This window comes from Aplysia californica, unplaced genomic scaffold (genome assembly GCF_000002075.1).
Source record: "Aplysia californica isolate F4 #8 unplaced genomic scaffold, AplCal3.0 scaffold00275, whole genome shotgun sequence".
In the NCBI taxonomy this organism is placed as follows: domain Eukaryota; kingdom Metazoa; phylum Mollusca; class Gastropoda; order Aplysiida; family Aplysiidae; genus Aplysia; species Aplysia californica.
In genome coordinates, this window is record NW_004797545.1 from 546,014 (window position 1) to 562,907 (window position 16,894).

General features: G+C 39.5%; 1 protein-coding gene across 1 annotated transcript; it reads left to right on the top strand.

Moving 5' to 3' along the window:
- Positions 1 to 220: 220 nt before the first annotated feature.
- LOC101856438 (arylsulfatase I) lies at positions 221 to 15,473 on the top strand. Its single transcript, XM_005101226.3, has 8 exons — positions 221 to 363; positions 4,271 to 4,427; positions 5,664 to 5,776; positions 7,050 to 7,163; positions 8,253 to 8,375; positions 9,210 to 9,336; positions 10,677 to 10,830; positions 13,776 to 15,473. The coding sequence occupies exons 1-8, from the start codon at positions 247 to 249 to the stop codon at positions 14,689 to 14,691; spliced, it is 1,821 nt and encodes a 606-aa protein (XP_005101283.1). The 5' UTR covers positions 221 to 246; the 3' UTR covers positions 14,692 to 15,473.
- The last annotated feature ends 1,421 nt before the right edge of the window (positions 15,474 to 16,894 follow it).

The following is a 16,894-nucleotide window of genomic DNA, read 5'->3' on the forward strand; positions in this document are numbered from 1 at the left end:
ATAATATAATTCCATACCTTTTTCGTCAACATGTACAATCACAAACTTGAATTCCAACAATAAAGACTCTTATGATGATACCAATGCAATAATGCATATTATGTATAGTATGTTACTTCCTCCCAATTTTATACTAACTACTAATATTACCGTGTTGGTCATGTGACAATCATGTGACTGTTCTCACCCGTCAACACTTCGAATTGTTTGTAAACTTGCTATTTTGTTCTAGATCTAAGTTGAAGCATGCTGGCACATCAGGGTTGCACAATTGCCGCAAGACTGTCCTTACTATATCTGTTGCTCTGTAGGACAGTCTACTCTATCCCTCCCAATATCGTCTTCATTTTGGCAGACGATTTAGTAAGTGTTACTAGACTAGTGTTGTATGTGGTTCAGTGACAGTGATCAGTTAGACCAGGTCTCGACTCGAAATGTCTAAAAATAAGACCCTTGCAGAGCTCAGTTTATATCTAGTTAGCTTTAAATACACTACAGTACTACAGTAGCCTACTTTAACTTTACTATTGCCTGTGTTTTTGCCGTGCAGTTTCAGATTTGAGGGCGTTCTTCCTTTACAGTAAATTAGCCGACAACATATCCACTACACGACTAATTTTAAGCTAGCATTCCCCTCTGAGGACTGTGAGTTCAAAATGAAGACAAGAGTACAGCACACGACCACACTACTAGAAACAAGTAGAATATCTAGATCTAGGGGTCTACCTGAATTCTCCAATACTAAATCTGAAAACCTTTCACAACATGTTTCAGTGACTGCCCTGAGCAATCATAACATAATGGCAAGCGCTATAATTTGCAACGCCACGTTCTGAATAGCTCCCGTGCTATTTGCAACGCCGCGTTCTGAATAGCTCCTGTGCTATTTGAAACACCAGTACTAGAATCTAGATCTAGATCTAGATGTAGTAGCCATCGTTTCTACATGATAATATTGTAGTTCTGCCTGAATTGTATTGTGGAAGCTTTCTCAGTTTTTTTATAAACCTCCTAGGATTTGACTCCTTTTTTTATGACACGTCTTATTCAGATCAACATGAGTAGATCTAGTCTAGATCTAGATTAGATCTAACAATTGTTTCTAACATTGTTTGCACAAAAGTAGACGTCTTGTTCATCTCTCATAATCATAATCATTTGAGTTAGAGTTTGAGCAAGTTTAAGTCGAAAGACGCTTGGATAACAATAAGAAGACGGTGCAACTCGAACTTTAAATTAGTCCTAGAGAACATATACAAGCTGTCTGCTGTATACGTTCTCTAAGTCTCATGTTCAGTGCTTCCAAGCGTGGCATCGAATCCCGGTCCTGGAAGGGTTTTTTTTTTCCTTCTCCTGAGCCTAAAATTTAAAAAAAAAAAAATTCGACTCGCAGACCAAGGAAAGCCACTATTGAACTTTAACCAGGCCTAAATTGGTAAAATGAAAAGTATAGGCAATACTAAGGCCTACTTTGTACAGTGTAGAGCTCCTCTTGGGGACAAAACCAGAATGTGCATGCCATGCTTCATCACTACATTAAAAAAAACTACAAAGCAACAAGATATAATTATGGGAACAATTTGTTGGTCAGTCGAAAAGAGGACAACAACAAAAAAAAAGAAAGAAAAGAGAAAAAAATGCACAGGACCGGGATCGAACCCACACTAAAAAAATAATGGTTTTACTTCAAGCGCAGACGCGCTGTCACTTCGGCCATCAGAACTTCCGATAACGAAGTGCAGATTTTAAAGCTTGATATTTTACACGCGGCGACACAGCGTTTTATTTAGCACTAGCACTAATCGCAACACTGCGTTTTATTTAGCACTGGCGCTAATCACAACACGGCGTTGCAAATAGGCACTTCCTAACATAATATGCAATTTAGGATGTAGAGGGTAATTTTGTACTTTCACTCAGGTACCGCTCAGTTGAGGGTCAATTAGGGGAGAATGGGCCACCCTGAAGATCCAAAGCTAGAGGTCTGGCAATTTTGCATTAATAAACAAAACTAACAAAAACTGTTTCCAGCACAAGGAAGCAACTTTCTTTCTCTTTCAGGGCGGTTTGAGTTAATGGCATTTTTAAAAGACGTTTTCATCAAGAAAAAGTTGAAGTACTTGATTTTTGAAACTCGCAACTTGACCTCAGAGGAGCAAAACGGATCGGGTAAGTGTAACAATAGTTAAAGAACTTATCTAATTACATATTTTTCATTTGTTCTCCATGATTTAACTGCCAGTTGAAGAAAATAATTAAACATACATTTGAATGGTTAGAGTAAGACTATCAATCAATGGGGAGAAGTGGGCCACCATCGGCTTAGTTCTCCTATTGTATGGCCCACTTCTCCCCAGTTGTAGAAAAATAATCTTCACATTATTTCCATGCTATTTTAGACATTATATTACCTATTTTGTTAGAATATATAAGATAAAGATAGAGGCTTAGATCTTTATCTAGACTTTTAGAACAAACCTTGGGGTAGTATTGTAGTAGTCTACCATTCCGGAGTTTTCCCTCACTGTGCTCTAGTGTTACACTACTGTATACTCGTTTATTTCTCGTATTTTGGCATTAATCAGTGTCCCGAAGAGAGGCATTAATATGATTTATTCTTTTTTTTCTGTTCAATCTCAAGGGACAATGGTACGTATCAAAGGAAGACCGTCATAGGCACAGCCTTACCTGATACAACGAACAATGCAGTGGCAGCTGTCAGAAATAGAGCGCCTTTGAGAGAAGTCACATACCTCCACGGCATTGCTCGCACTAGCCTTCAAAACAATGTGAAGAAAGCTCTTCAAGATGATGTTGAATTGTGTCCAGGCTATCATCACAGTCAAGTGGGCCTATTCGTAGTAGAACAGGAGGCTGAATTGACGCGGTACCTGTTGAAATGTGGATAAAGATCCTTTGGTTTGACAACTGCTAACTGCAGAAAACTCGTCTATGAAGTCGCTGTTGCAAATCACCTAAGAACTTTTGTACCCATCTTCGTGGGATGATGAAAAATGTGCCGGAAAGGAATGACAGATGGGTTTTATTTGGAGACGTTCTCAACTCAGTTTGCGACAACCAGTGGCTACCTCATTGGCAAGAGCCACAGCTTTCAACAGACATTCTGTAGGAACATTTTTCAACTTCCTGCTCATTCTTTCTAGATAGTGACCTGGCACCCACTGTACAGAATTTGCATCTGAAGAATTTATCAAATGGAGAGTGAAATCATATAGGGGTAGTGTGTTTCTGTTTCTTGACCCATATTGGTTATTGGGAAGCCCAGTATACTTAATTTAATTAGAGCCCAAACAAAAAATTTTCACTTCAGCTGTACCTAGTGTCCCTTAAATTTTTAATTTACAAAACCTGAGCTTGAGACGGTCCGGAAGTGAAAGTTTGCATGCCCTTCTGTTTGCATTGGTTGCATACTCCACAAAGGTACTGCTGGGGCTAGCCCGTCATTGGCATCATTATAGAGGCTACTTTCATGCTGTGCGGGTTGCTGAACAATTTTTCAATTTTCAAGAGGATGTAATGGTCTCATTCATCTTGCAACTTGCTGATTAAAATTTCAGTCTGCTTTATTATTATTATTATTATTATTAGTATCATTATTAATATTATTATGTCATTACAAAAAATTTTCTTCTCTAAAATTGTCTCCTTTCACATCCTTTCCTGATCTCTAACAATGTTCTGTTGTCTGCTTTCATTTCCACTTTCTGCCCCCACCCCCCTCACCTCCTTTGCCCCCTCCTCTGGGCTCCTGACTCTTTCTGCAGCCTTTCTACTGCTACTCCTTGGCTCCTCCTAACTGCTGTCTTTCAGCCACACCCCTGATCTTCTGGTAGGAAAGATCTACACCTAGCCTTCTCGGACAAGGGCGAAAAAATCTCGGAGGGCCTGTGTGCAAGTTGCGCACGTTACAGATCCTTTGGGGGTCAAAAATCGATAAGAGTAGGCTTCGGCCGACACCCGGGCAAAATTCAAAATTTCCTACCAACGAAAAAGTATTAGGTGTGTCCCGCGCGCTCATATGACCTTATGCAGTTGCGAGCGCCGTAAAACCCTATACAAAAACAAACAAACAAATGTTTTGATTAAATATTTACGGATCATGTATTTTAGTTTTATCTGCAAACTTTATTTGTTTATTTTAGGTTTCTTTAACATAGGGGTATGATGATATTGTTATTGTAGCAGATAGCATGTATAGGCCCTATGCACTCATTTTTGTAAATGCTGTTTGTTGTCTTGTCATTCACAGGGATGGGATGATGTTGGCTTCCATGGGTCAGAGATTCTTACTCCTAATATTGACAAACTGGCACAGGCTGGAGTCGTTCTAAATAATTATTATGTCCAGCCCATATGTACTCCGACACGAGGATCTATTTTGTCTGGCCGATACCCAATTCATACAGGTATAGCAATTCCACAATTTGAGCTGATATTGTATTCAGTAGCATTAACTGAACATTTGTGTCACAACGCAGTGGAATCAGGCGTTCATCAATTTTTGGGCATAAGTTATAGTATCATCTTAAAGGTTATTCATTTGCCTTGCTTTCAATGAAATGAAAAAAATATCCATTTATCTTTAATAGAAGTGGAGATATTTGCTATTGAAGGAGGTGGGGTCACCTGGTTTCAGAAGTAAAATTAGCGTGAAAATGGACGCCAAATTTTGGTGACTTCCATAGCTCAAGAGTCCTTGGAAACTGCGAATTTCTATTTTTGTGCCTTTAATCAACTTTTTTCCTTAAAATGCTCACGTGTTCTTAAATGGACATACAAGGTGTTCAGCCAAATAACAAAATTTTGAAAAAAATGTCCAAACTTGCCAACTGGCCAAAAAATGCTGATTTCTCGGATTTCATAATTTTGATCAGCACCTGATTTTACCATGCTGCCTTGCATTTTCCAAAAAGAAGATTGTTATGTAGTTTTATACTTTTTTTTTCTTCCGAATTATAGATCCATGTTGAAACAAAACTAAATATGTTGCTCAATCCTAATGAAATGACTTTTTGATGAGACCTCAGGTTTTTGGTTAAATTAAATTTCTTTCTATGCTTTAACATGATAAGAGAGACTCACAACGTTTGTAATATGATATATACATAGCAAGGGCCCACTTTATCCCCTTTAGGAGGCTACATTTTTCATAGCGCCAACCAAGATATATTTCCAATCTGGGCATAAACTAACACCTGTCACTACCTAGGTGATCAAAATTACCAAAAATGCCCTCTGGTGGCCGATATCACCCAGGTTGGCAAGCACTGGTTTGCACAAAAGAGTTCAGAATCCTTTGCAAAAAAAGAGCTGAAAATAGATCTTTGATATAATTTGCTTTGGATCTGTGATTGACCTTCTGAAATTCTATATTTTCACTATAGCTCTAATGTCCACCTGACCTGGACAATCATCTGTACAATTTTAACAATCTCCTTCCACTTCTCCTCTTGTATCTTTCTTTAAAATATAATGCTAAAGACACGTATACTGTCCGAGACATCGACATATTAAAGACAACCACTTTAATTCTTGACAATGGGTGGCTGCCTTGGATAATTGCGACTATATTCTTCATTTTTATTTGCCATAACAAATGATTTGTTTTTTGGGGTTTTTTTTGCTTTGATGTGTGTATGCAGGTCTTCAGCACAGTGTGATCACCGGCTCTCAGCCTTATGGCTTGCCTCTCAAGGAAGTTACAATTGCTCAGCGCCTCAAAGAACTGGGCTATGACACACATGGTGTTGGAAAGGTTGGCACATTATACATAGGGCCTATATGTGTGTGTGTGTGTGTGTGTGTGTGTGTGTGTGTGTGTGTGTGTGTGTGTGAGAGGCATCGTGGTGAAATCAGGCGCTCATCAAAATAATGAAATTGAAGAAACTAGAATTTTTCCACCGGATTAGCAGTTTAAAATTGAATTTTTTGTTTTGTAGCTCAGCACCTTTTATGTCTATTTAAAAACATTTCTGTGTGGATTTTACTTGAAAAAAATTGATTGTGGGCTCACAAAATGTAAATTTTCAGTTTCCAAGGACTTTTAAGCTATGGAAGTCACCAAACTTTATCGCCCGTTGTCTCACTTCAATTGCAAACATCTCGACTTCTATTCAAAACAATTGGATATTTTTTTTTCATCGAAAAGCAAGACGAATGAAAAATTAACTGGCACCTGATTCCACTGCGTAGTGACGCATATTATTATGTTTATGTGGTTCTTTAACCGTATTACAAGTTTCTGACACCTGAAGAAGAAGTAGGGATGTAATAGAAATATAATAGATTGATATATAAATCCTGATTTGATGTTAGGACTTTTTATTTTTTAAGGCATTGTTGTAGTAAGTGAGCCAAATGTGATTTTGTCTTTGCTTTTCTTTATCTTATTGGAATTTCCTTTCAAACATCAGCATGTATAACATTATCAGCATAAGTATTCGTTTGTTTTATTTAGATCATCACATAAAAGAGGTTTTCTGTGTAATAGATAGGATGCCTCCAATATTTACATTCTTTTTTCGAAAAGTCGTTTTTATTTGGTGATACAATGGAGTCTGCTTAAACCAAAAATGTTTAATCTATATACAGCTATTAACGGAAAGAAAATAGCATCTTTCTAAAGTAAAGACAATCAGGCAGTCCCACATAATTTGGTTTGAGCACACTCCACTGTATTAACATGATGATTGAATGCACCACAGTGTGTTGCTTTCTCTTTTGACGTCCATTTTATCAGACAGATTTATTGTTAGCCTGTGGGTAGTCGGTAGGCTCTCTGGTGTGGTTTGCTCTTTCTTTCATTTCAAATATCTAACATCTTTATAATCTCCCCCCCCATGTGATACACCACCTGCTTTTAGTTTTCCATGGATTAAGTTTATCTTATTTCCTCTTTCTTCTGCTCGATTACGATTAGTCAGTAATTGTGTTTTTTCCAATCTTTAGTTGACCACAATTTTTCAGCCTGAGAGGGACTTTCCAGTGGTTGATGATTGTTTAAGAATTTTTTCTGGCATTTATTTCAGTGGCACCTGGGGTTCTTCAAAGACAGTTACCTCCCCGAGAACCGAGGATTTGACTCCCACTATGGGTACTACTTAGGACATGGAGATTTCTTTGATCACTACGCAGGAGATGGGGTAAGGTTTTATGTTTATTTTTTTATTTTTTCTTGGGGGGTTGGTTTGAGGGTGCTCTGATGTGGTTTGCACCTTCTATTTTATGAAACATCTATCATGCTTTAAATCTCTCCTCCTTTCTCCTTTTCTTTGCATGCTAATGTTACTCTAAAGCAACACCTCTAATCTTCTCTTTTTCCCAAGACTGTAAGGGGGTTGAGGAAAACTTCTATTTTTGGTTGTGGGGTAGTCGGCAGGTCTGCATTTGCCTGTCCATCTTGTCAAAGGATGTTTTCCCTACCTCCCACACATTTAGGGATATTGCCAGGTTTGTCACAGGTTTTAAGTTCTGTATGCAGTCGACTTGTGATTTCCAAGACGGCCACCAATTATCGTGGAGAAAAGTGGTTGTCTTAGACAAGTGGACGTAATACTAGATAATGGCATTATATATACAGTTGAAATTGTTTTTGATGACCATCATTTGTGAAGCGTGCTGACAAAATATGAGTTACTTCTGAGATTCAAACCCTATGGAAATCGATACATCACGCTTATTAGTGAAGTTTCTACAATTTATAAGTATAAAATAATAAAAGTCATGTTATACTTAAAGAATGTGGCATAAATAGAAAATCTACAAATTTGACCTTAGTGTTGATTTTTGGCCAATATCTCCATTTGTGGATTGTGAGAAGTAACTCATTTTGTCAGCAGGCCTCGCATTTGTCAAGGAGAAAAGTGGTTTTCTTAGACAGATAGACTTCTTGGACAGTGTTATAACATAACGGGGGGAAATAGAAATTGTTCTTTTGTACAGGTGATTGTCTTGTCTTAGACAGATGGACTTTAGAGTAGGCTTGGTGTTGTCAGTCACAGTGTCAAATCAGAGGGGGAAGTTTTTACAAATCTGTGGACTACTCCAACTGAAGCTGTTCAACCGCGACTCATATTCCTTTTGCCCATGGTTTAGTATCATGGAGAGGGAAACAGAAGGAGCCAAGATCCACAGAATTCAAGCAATGATTCACAAAAATTGTTGAAAAATTTCACCATGATACTGTGATACAAAATGTTACTTTTCATTATGTGCATCTGTACACTTTCCAGGGCCACATTGGATACGACTTCCATTTCAATGGCCAAACTACCTGGAACCTGAGTGAGGTATACTCTACTGAGATATTCACCCAGCGGGCAGAGACAGTAATTCATCAGCACAATCAGTCAAAGGTTTGTTTGCTTATGGATGGTTGGTGGGTGCTCAGGTGTGGTTTGCACCTTTTTTCCTATCAAATGTCTATTTTCCCTTTTACTCCTCCTTTTTGTTTGTATTTATTACCCTCTTGTAACGCCTCTATATTTCGGCACTTAAATGACTTAATTGTGTTGTAAGTGCTTTAAATATCTTACTAAAACTTTTTTTCAAGTTTGTTTCATAAGATATGTAGGAGTTTTACTCAGCTCATAAAGACTGTGTTGTCTACATCTCACCTGCAGTATTTTAAAAAAAACTTTTTTTACTGCCATCTGTAGAGTAGCAGTTAGGCACTTTGCCGTAGCGTGCAGGAGACCCGAGTTCAGGTTTGAGTGGTGAGAATTTATACAGAGTATCTCAGTCTTTTTGCTGGGATGTTGTGTCTCTCTCATTTCTTCAACAATTATGACTTACGCCATTTTGCAACTTCTTAAATTAAAAAAACAACTTATTGACACTTTTTACAAAAATTATATAAAAACATGCTGGAGTCATTACTGTATTCAATTCTGCATCAATTCACAAATGGCCTAAGTCTGACTTAGGCAATTTGTTCAGCACCATGACTCTATGCAAAGGCTAATTACTCAAGTACTTGAATGGAACTGAGTACTCACACTCCCCTAGTAGAAAATGGGATCTTGGACTTGTAAACCCCCCCCACCCCCACCCCCCGAAAAAATAATATAACACACACAAACACACACAAAAAATAATTGAGTATAACTCCCATAAAAAAAGCAAAGCCGACCCCATCAATTTGATGTCAGACTACTGTAAATTCAGTATCACCTCCCTTCTGTCTGCAGCCCCTGTTTCTATATTTAGCTCACCAAGCAGTTCATGCGGGCAATGCTGGAGATCCCATCCAAGTACCGCAGAAGTATGTGGACAGATTTCCCTATATCAAGAATATGAAAAGAAGGTTATTTGCAGGTAGGTTAAAAATTATGTGGGGTCTGCTTCATGGTGGACATAATAATGCAAGCTTTGGATTACGGTTCTTAAAACACCAGCAAACTGACTAGATCTTTTGTTGTCCGTAGCTGGGTACCTATTCCCACCTGGATGCAGTGAGCAAAATTGTATAAAGTGCCTTTTCCAAGGACATAAAGTTAGGCTCCTGATGGGGTTCGGACTTGGGATCATTCAGTTGCAAACCAGGCAACCTAACCACTAGACTATCGACACCACACTTAAAGGAATGACAGATTAAAAATAGTGGTCAATATTTTGATTTATTTTTTTGAATTGATTATAAAATGATGAGAAATTTTATGAGCAAAACAATCCTGACAGTGTAACTAATTATTAGTGAAGTGCATTATGATCAGGAAGCCAAGAATTTTCTGATAAAAGTATTTTAAAACATATCAAAAACTTTTGGAATTTTCACAAAACTGCTTTGTTATAGAAAGGTGTCGAGATTCATTCTACATTCTGGATTTTCTATTTTTAACCTTAGTCTCTTACATTTCTTTTCTCTTATCCGACAGACATACCAGCGTCTGTAGTGTAGTGGTTAGGTGCTTGGCCATCACATGGAACAGGAGACCTGAGTTCAATTCTCAAGTTGGGAGAACTTTTATTGAGTATCTCAGTCTTTCTTCTGGGATGTTGTATCCCTCGAAGCCTGGGTTGGCCCTGACAGGCTGGTTCGGAGCCCGCCTCTTAGATTATCTAAATTGTGTCAATAGGGATGTAAGAACTCGTACACTTGAAAAAGAAAATGATTTCTAGCAGACATGATTTCCACACATTGTACGACATATTTATCTAAAACTTCTCTGACAGCCATAATAATAATTGTATTTATATAGCGCATATCCACGCTGTAGAGCATGCTTTTCTCGCTTTACAACCCGAATCACCCCAGCAGACTCTAGAACATTCAGAAATATTCTCGGCGAGCATACATTGTAATTAAACAATTAGGTGCTCAGACACTAACAAACTGACGACAACTTTCACTGTGTTTAGGTGGATGAAGTGAGGAAATTTGTGTGAAGTGCCTTAACCAAAAAGTAGTTAAAACGCACAACTTTTTCATTTTTGGTTGTGAGCCGGATAGCCTTAGCACTAGACCACATTTCTCTTTACCTTCTCTGACATACATGACACTAATGACATATTTCTCATTTACTTCCTGACACTCTGTGACACATTTGTCTTTCTCTTCTACAACAGACATGAATTCAATACACTACATGACACATTTCTTTTTCCCTTCTCTGACAGGCATGACACATAAGATTCTCTTTTCCCTTCTCCGACAGGCGTAACCTCGGCTCTAGATGACTCTGTGGGTGCTGTGTACAAAGCGTTGCAGGACGCAGGAATGGCCGACAACACGGTGATCGTGTTCAGCACAGATAATGGAGGGCCGGCCAATAACTATGATGGCAACGCTGCCTGCAACTGGCCCCTCAGGTAGATCTGTTATTAGTTTTACCGTCTTATTAAATTTCTTCTTCTTTTTCTTCTTTAAAAAAAGAAATCCCTCTCACACCTACGAAATAGTAAGACACACCCTTACACCTTCTTCGATTCCAAATGTACTGACGATGTCTCTCCTTTGGAGAGTGTCAAGGAAGTCAAAATCTGAAGGGAGGTAAATAGTGATTGGGCAATCTTCTTTTTCTGGCTACCACTCAGGCAATGCTGTATCATGCGCGCTGCTTTAACCGTTTGAGCCCTGACCTCCTGAGACTGCTATGCCCCTCTGCCTGAGCTCCTGAGGGGTATATTATTAACATTCGTATGATCGTCACAATCACATTCCATATCCTGCTCAGGTTAGTCCTTGTCATTTACCAGCATCCAATTCAGAAAGATCTTCTAAGTAATCAATAGTGTCTCGTGCAGTAAACACGGTTTCTCGTGTGCGTTTTGTTCCAGACAGGTCAGTTTGGGGATTGGGTCTTGCTCACTAGTGTACCACTCAGTAGCTAGGAATGTGGGCAGTTTTATGTGCCGCTGCTGTACGGGGACAAGGGCTCAAAGGGTTCAGATAGTCTGTCAACAGAAAAGACCATCATCATCTTCGTCTAAACAGACATTGGCAATCATGGATCGCCACTGGTTTCTCTGACTAGATGCTCTCTAAAAACTTGTAATAATTTGATTAATAATAATAAATTATATTTTACTGGTCCCCGTAGGAAAGTTTGAGAAACAATGACAAACATTCATACATAAATACATATACTTAGAAATATATACATACCTACACAATTACTTATAAATATGCTATATTACACCAATACAGAACTATTTTAGAAATATGCCATTGCTTGTCGCCACTGTGCAGTGCCCAGTTTTTTTTAGCTAGGGTTGTTATGTCTTGCTCAAGGGCACACCTCAGTGACCACCCTTCTGAACCCTGTATCACCGACACTTGCTTGACTTTACTTTTGAGTTTGCACTCTCTACTCACTTAGCCACTCGAGTCCCCAGTGACCTTGCACTCAAACAAAGTGAGTTTGATTCCCCATTGGGGAAGACTTATGACTATGAAAGTAAAAGTGAAGTTGCTTAAACTGAACAAAGTTAATCCAAAAGCTGTGGTAAACAGAACGAAAATAAATAGAGCCTCTTATTTTTTTAGTCCACTATTTGAGCAATCTCTCTAAACCAAGAAGACGGCTAAACTGAAGAAAATCCAGCAGTCCGGCAAATTTTGTGTTCAAGCTCATGCTTTTTCGAGTATGCGTCTATATAACTCTAAAGGTCTTGTAATTAAACTCCTGCATGTGGTTTTATGGTGCTTCTGGTGAACTAAAAATGTTATGTACACCTGCTAAGGGCGGGCACGAGACGAGCCGAGTACTCGTTTCTCGCGAGAAATGCCCTTCCCGTCGCTGCCCGGGCACTAAACCACTGCCCGGTACCGAGAAGTGATACTGCCCGTTGGCTTGACATAACGAGTAACAGTAACGAGAGTGAGAGGCGAGAAATGACACGCAGACATCACAGTGCCGTCCTGTGTGTGAAACTGAAAGGGAGGGGAGAGGGTGGCGAGACGAGGCGAGTGGGGAGTTGATCAGGGCCTAGGCCTAGAACTCCCTACCTTCCTTCACCGCCTGCGCCTGCGCAACAGGGCCAGCCTAGTTTAGATCCCCACCACGACCGACCTTCTCGCTGAACGAGTTGCCCGTACTGCGGGGCGAGAAGAGGAATTGGTCACGAGATGAGAAGCATTTCTCGGGATACGAGACCAGAAGCATTTCTCGGTACCGGGACCGGTCCCGGCAAGAAGTAGGTCAGCTTCTCTGTCTTCTCGCTCGGGAAGGAAAAAGTGCTTCCCGCCCGTCACTAACACCTGCATGTGCTTTTACGGTCCTGTACAGCCAAGAAAAAATCCCCCCGGGGCAATAAAGTATTATCGTATCTTATCTTTATCAATCGATTCTTGTGGTGTAACAATTAGGCACTTTGCTGTCACATGCAAGTGTCCTGAGCAGGATATGCGGGTGGGGAGAAATTTTTATTGAGTATCTCAGTCTTTCTGATGGGATGCTGTATCCCTGTGAGCCTGGGTTGGCTTGATCGGAAGCCCATCTCTTATTTGATCTAAACTGTGTCAATCGGGGGGGGGGGGGGAGCATAGAAACAACTTCATGTTTAAAAAAGAAGTTACTTTTTGTCTTTCTGAGAGCTTGTAAGACATAAGTTAGGCCTGGTAAATAGGGTGGACTAAATCATCTCGTAGGTCTGAATGGTGTCGATCGTGGTGATTGGAAGAAAAGTCTTCTGGCACATAATATTTATTTTCAACAGACCTCTCTACCAGCACTTTTTATTTGTGATACTGTGTGGTGGGTCTGGCAGTTTTGTGTGAGTGTGTGTGTGTGTGTCTGTGTGTGCACATGTGTGTGTGTGTGTGTATGTGTGTGCATGTGTGTGTTTGAATGTATTGTGAAATAGTATCTCAATGTGCATTGTCTGTCTTATGATTGACAATTTTGCATTTTACAGGACTTTGAACCTTCCTGGGATTAAGCGCTATATATAAAATTCTTGCATTCTTCTTCTTCTTCTTCTTCTTCTTCTTCTTCTTCTTCTTCTTCTTCTTCTTCCTCTTCCTCCTCCTCCTCCTCCTCCTCCTCCTGACCTAAATTTTGGGGACACAGGTGGACATAGGTGGAGGCTATAGCCCAGGACAGAAGTAGATGGAAAGCTCTTGTTGGTGACCTACACTTCACTACGGAGTGAATAAGGATGATGATGATGAAGATTATTATTGTCATCATTATTATTATTTCTATTGTTATCATTATTATTTTTTATTATGGAACATCACTCAAATCACATAGATTCTAATTGTGCTTTGTTTTATTTTTATTTTTTTTAAATCTTTATTTTTATTTTTTCAGGGGCACTAAGAACACACTATGGCAAGGAGGAGTGCGAGGTGTTGGCTTTGTGAACAGTCCTCTCCTGAAGAAATCTGGCTACGTCAATGAAAACCTTATGCATGTGGTCGACTGGCTACCAACAATATACACTCTCGCCGGTGGAAATGTCTCTATGCTTGGAGATATCGACGGCGTTGATCAGTCGGCAGTTATATCACGAAACTCTACCTCTACTCGTAAAGAAGTATTGCTCAATATTGATCCGATTTATAAACATGAAGCAATCATCGTGGGAGATTTCAAATATATCTACGGGTATATTTCTCGTAATGACAACGAGTGGTATCCCCCACCAGGTTCAACAAGGGATGTAGAGAAAGTTCCAGCCGGGAATGAGCTCTCTGTAGACTTCAACAACTTGCAACAATGGCAACAACTGTACAATGATGACAACAGCATCAAAACAGTCAGTGACGAAGGTCTGCCAGAGATCATTTCACAAATGGACGCCAGTTATGAGCTCTGGAGAAAGCAGCGGCTACAAGAAACATCTTCAACTTTAACCTTTGACCCTCAGCTTGTACCTTCAAGCCACAAAGGGCAGGAGCAGGAAGATGAGTATAAGAACACAGTTGGTGATATGCACATGCGCGTCGATGACGAGCGTCTTCTTGAGCCTATCAAGGTCAAGTGTGGACTCAAACCCGCCAATGCCTCGACAAACTGCGACCCTGTGAAGAAAGCATGCCTGTACAATCTCCGAGACGACCCCTGTGAGTTTGAGAACCTGGCCTTGGCCCTGCCGGACGTTGTGGAGAGGTTGGAGGCACGGGTGGCGATGTACAGGAAGACTATGATTCCCCCAGGGAACAAACCCATCGACCCACGGGGAAACCCCCAGCTCCATGGTGGGGTCTGGGTGCCTTGGTTGTAACAGAAAAACAAGATAGGAGAGTTACCGAATTGGTACGATACTATCAAATTAAACTAAATTTGACTGTGACCTTCAAAATCAAAGGAGAAACTAGATAGGAGAGTTCCTTTTTTGGCACAGTATGACCAATTCAAACTAAGTTGACTGTGAATTCAAAATCAAACGCATTTGTTTCTCAAGGTCGTAAGTCAAATTGGTCATATTGTGCCAAAATGATAGCTTTTGCCCCATCCAGGAAATCAAAATTTGGATGGCCCCAAACTTAATTTGATGAGTTCAATTAGCAATGCGCTCAGGACATTATGGGCTAATTCCCAGCTAATCAAATGTTTTGGAAGTCTGGTGAACCAAAGTGTGTGGATTTGGAGGATTTTTTTTTTAAAGGTACAAGCCCCCCCACCCCGCACCCTGTTTTCTTTTTCTTATAGAAGCCAAATCGAAAGGTTGAAAAATTTTTACTGACATAAATGATGATGTGCCTTAATGATGTTAGTAGCAATTATGTACTGGTATGAGATGTTAAGACCTTATTAATATTTCGCTGCTGCTGTTGTCACTTATGCCGTTTCATCAATGTTGCTTAACTGCTTCCACCTCTAATCTTGCAAAGTGTGTGGAGTTGATTGTGGTGCTTTATGATAATACTGATTTCAACATATTATCTTTTTCTTTCTCTTGACAGTTAATACAGTTGAACCTGCTCTAACAACACACCTGTTCAATTGGCGCGCATAATACTCACATGACCTTATGCAGTTGCGAGCGCCGTATAACCTCTACTATAAAAAAAACCACCTGTTCAAGACTATCGTTTGCACAAACGCCCACTTCCCATTCCCCCCTTGTGGTTTTTCTATGCTATGACACAGTCCAAGAGGACTACTTAAGGTGACCACTTTTGTCGTGGACAATTGGTGGTCTTTTGAGACAGGTTGGACTGTATTTAACACCATTCTTAAACTAGAATGATAGTGTAATGAGAGGATTTGGTGTTAACACTTTGCAGTCACTCAGTCAGCAGTACAAAATACGCCATCTGGTCACCCAGTCAGGAGAGTGACTGCAACGAACTTCTTGGGCCTGGTGCAGAACTGCGCCGCTTGACTGGAACGGATCATTTTTACCGTCGTATTATTGTGCCAAGTGACCGCAAAGTGTTAAATAATGATTGCTACTTAATGATATTATTGATTCGTTTAAACGTACATGTATATATATACAGTATATCACGCAGAGGTCAAACACAGAAGACTTGAAATCACGCGTCCGTCGAACTGTGCCAGCAGTCCCGATTTTTTTTTCCTTCTTTATCTTTGTAAGATGTTCCTTAAAGTACAGATCCCTAGAACTACCAATCAATGCCTGTCTGATGAATTCGAGCTATCCGTGTTATACAGTAAATATATCGTACTTACAGTCTTAGCTGATAATTCTGATTTGAAAGTGCTAGCCTTACCTCATATAACAAGAATTATAATTTAATAAAAATAGTAATAATTATTATCAAAATTATAATTAGAAGAGTGTAAATATGGGTGCAATTCTCTGAAATCTGTCTCTTCAGGATTTTTTAAAGTGAAAATTTTAGCCTTATTTGCCCTATAAGGGGATTTCCTTTTATTGTTGGAAGATCTAACAAATTTGAGCACATGAAAAAGAAGGAAAAAGGAGTTTTATAATGAGATTCTTATGCCAAAATGCAAAGCATCGGAGTGAAAAGAACTTTGAGTATATCTCTGCAGTAAAACTCTTTCCAACAGATGTTTATATGTTTTAAAAAAGAGACTGACAATACTGCATGAAGAAATTGTGCTGAAAATGATTTATCTTTCTTTAGCAATTCACTTCTTTTTTTAAGGGTACTTTTTTTTCCAGTGGGGGAGGGGGTTAGTATGTTGTGTAAGTTTAGCGTGATTATTAGCGAGCAAACAAACTCTCTGACAATGGAAGTGACAGGACCATGCCCAACCCAACAGTAAAACTTCTCTTTTTAAAGTGCAAACCGAAATGTGTCATGACGTGGTAGAATCAGATGCTCAACAATTTTTGGGCATGAGGAGTTCTTGGTATCATCTTAAAGCTTGTTCATTTGCCTTGCTTTCAATGCAATAAACACTCATCTATCTTGAATAGAAGTTGAGATGTATGTGATTGAAGGGGTTAGGGGTCGCCTGGTTTCAGAGGTTAAATTACTATAAATTAG

Bases quoted from the DNA above. Each gene is read 5' to 3' on its own strand.
- LOC101856438 (XM_005101226.3), top strand. From the start codon at position 247: ATGCTGGCACATCAGGGTTGCACAATTGCCGCAAGACTGTCCTTACTA. The intron at 5,777-7,049 runs GTTGGCACATTA...CATTTATTTCAG, and splicing joins ACACACATGGTGTTGGAAAG to TGGCACCTGGGGTTCTTCAA. The intron at 9,337-10,676 runs GTAGGTTAAAAA...CTTCTCCGACAG, and splicing joins GAAAAGAAGGTTATTTGCAG to GCGTAACCTCGGCTCTAGAT.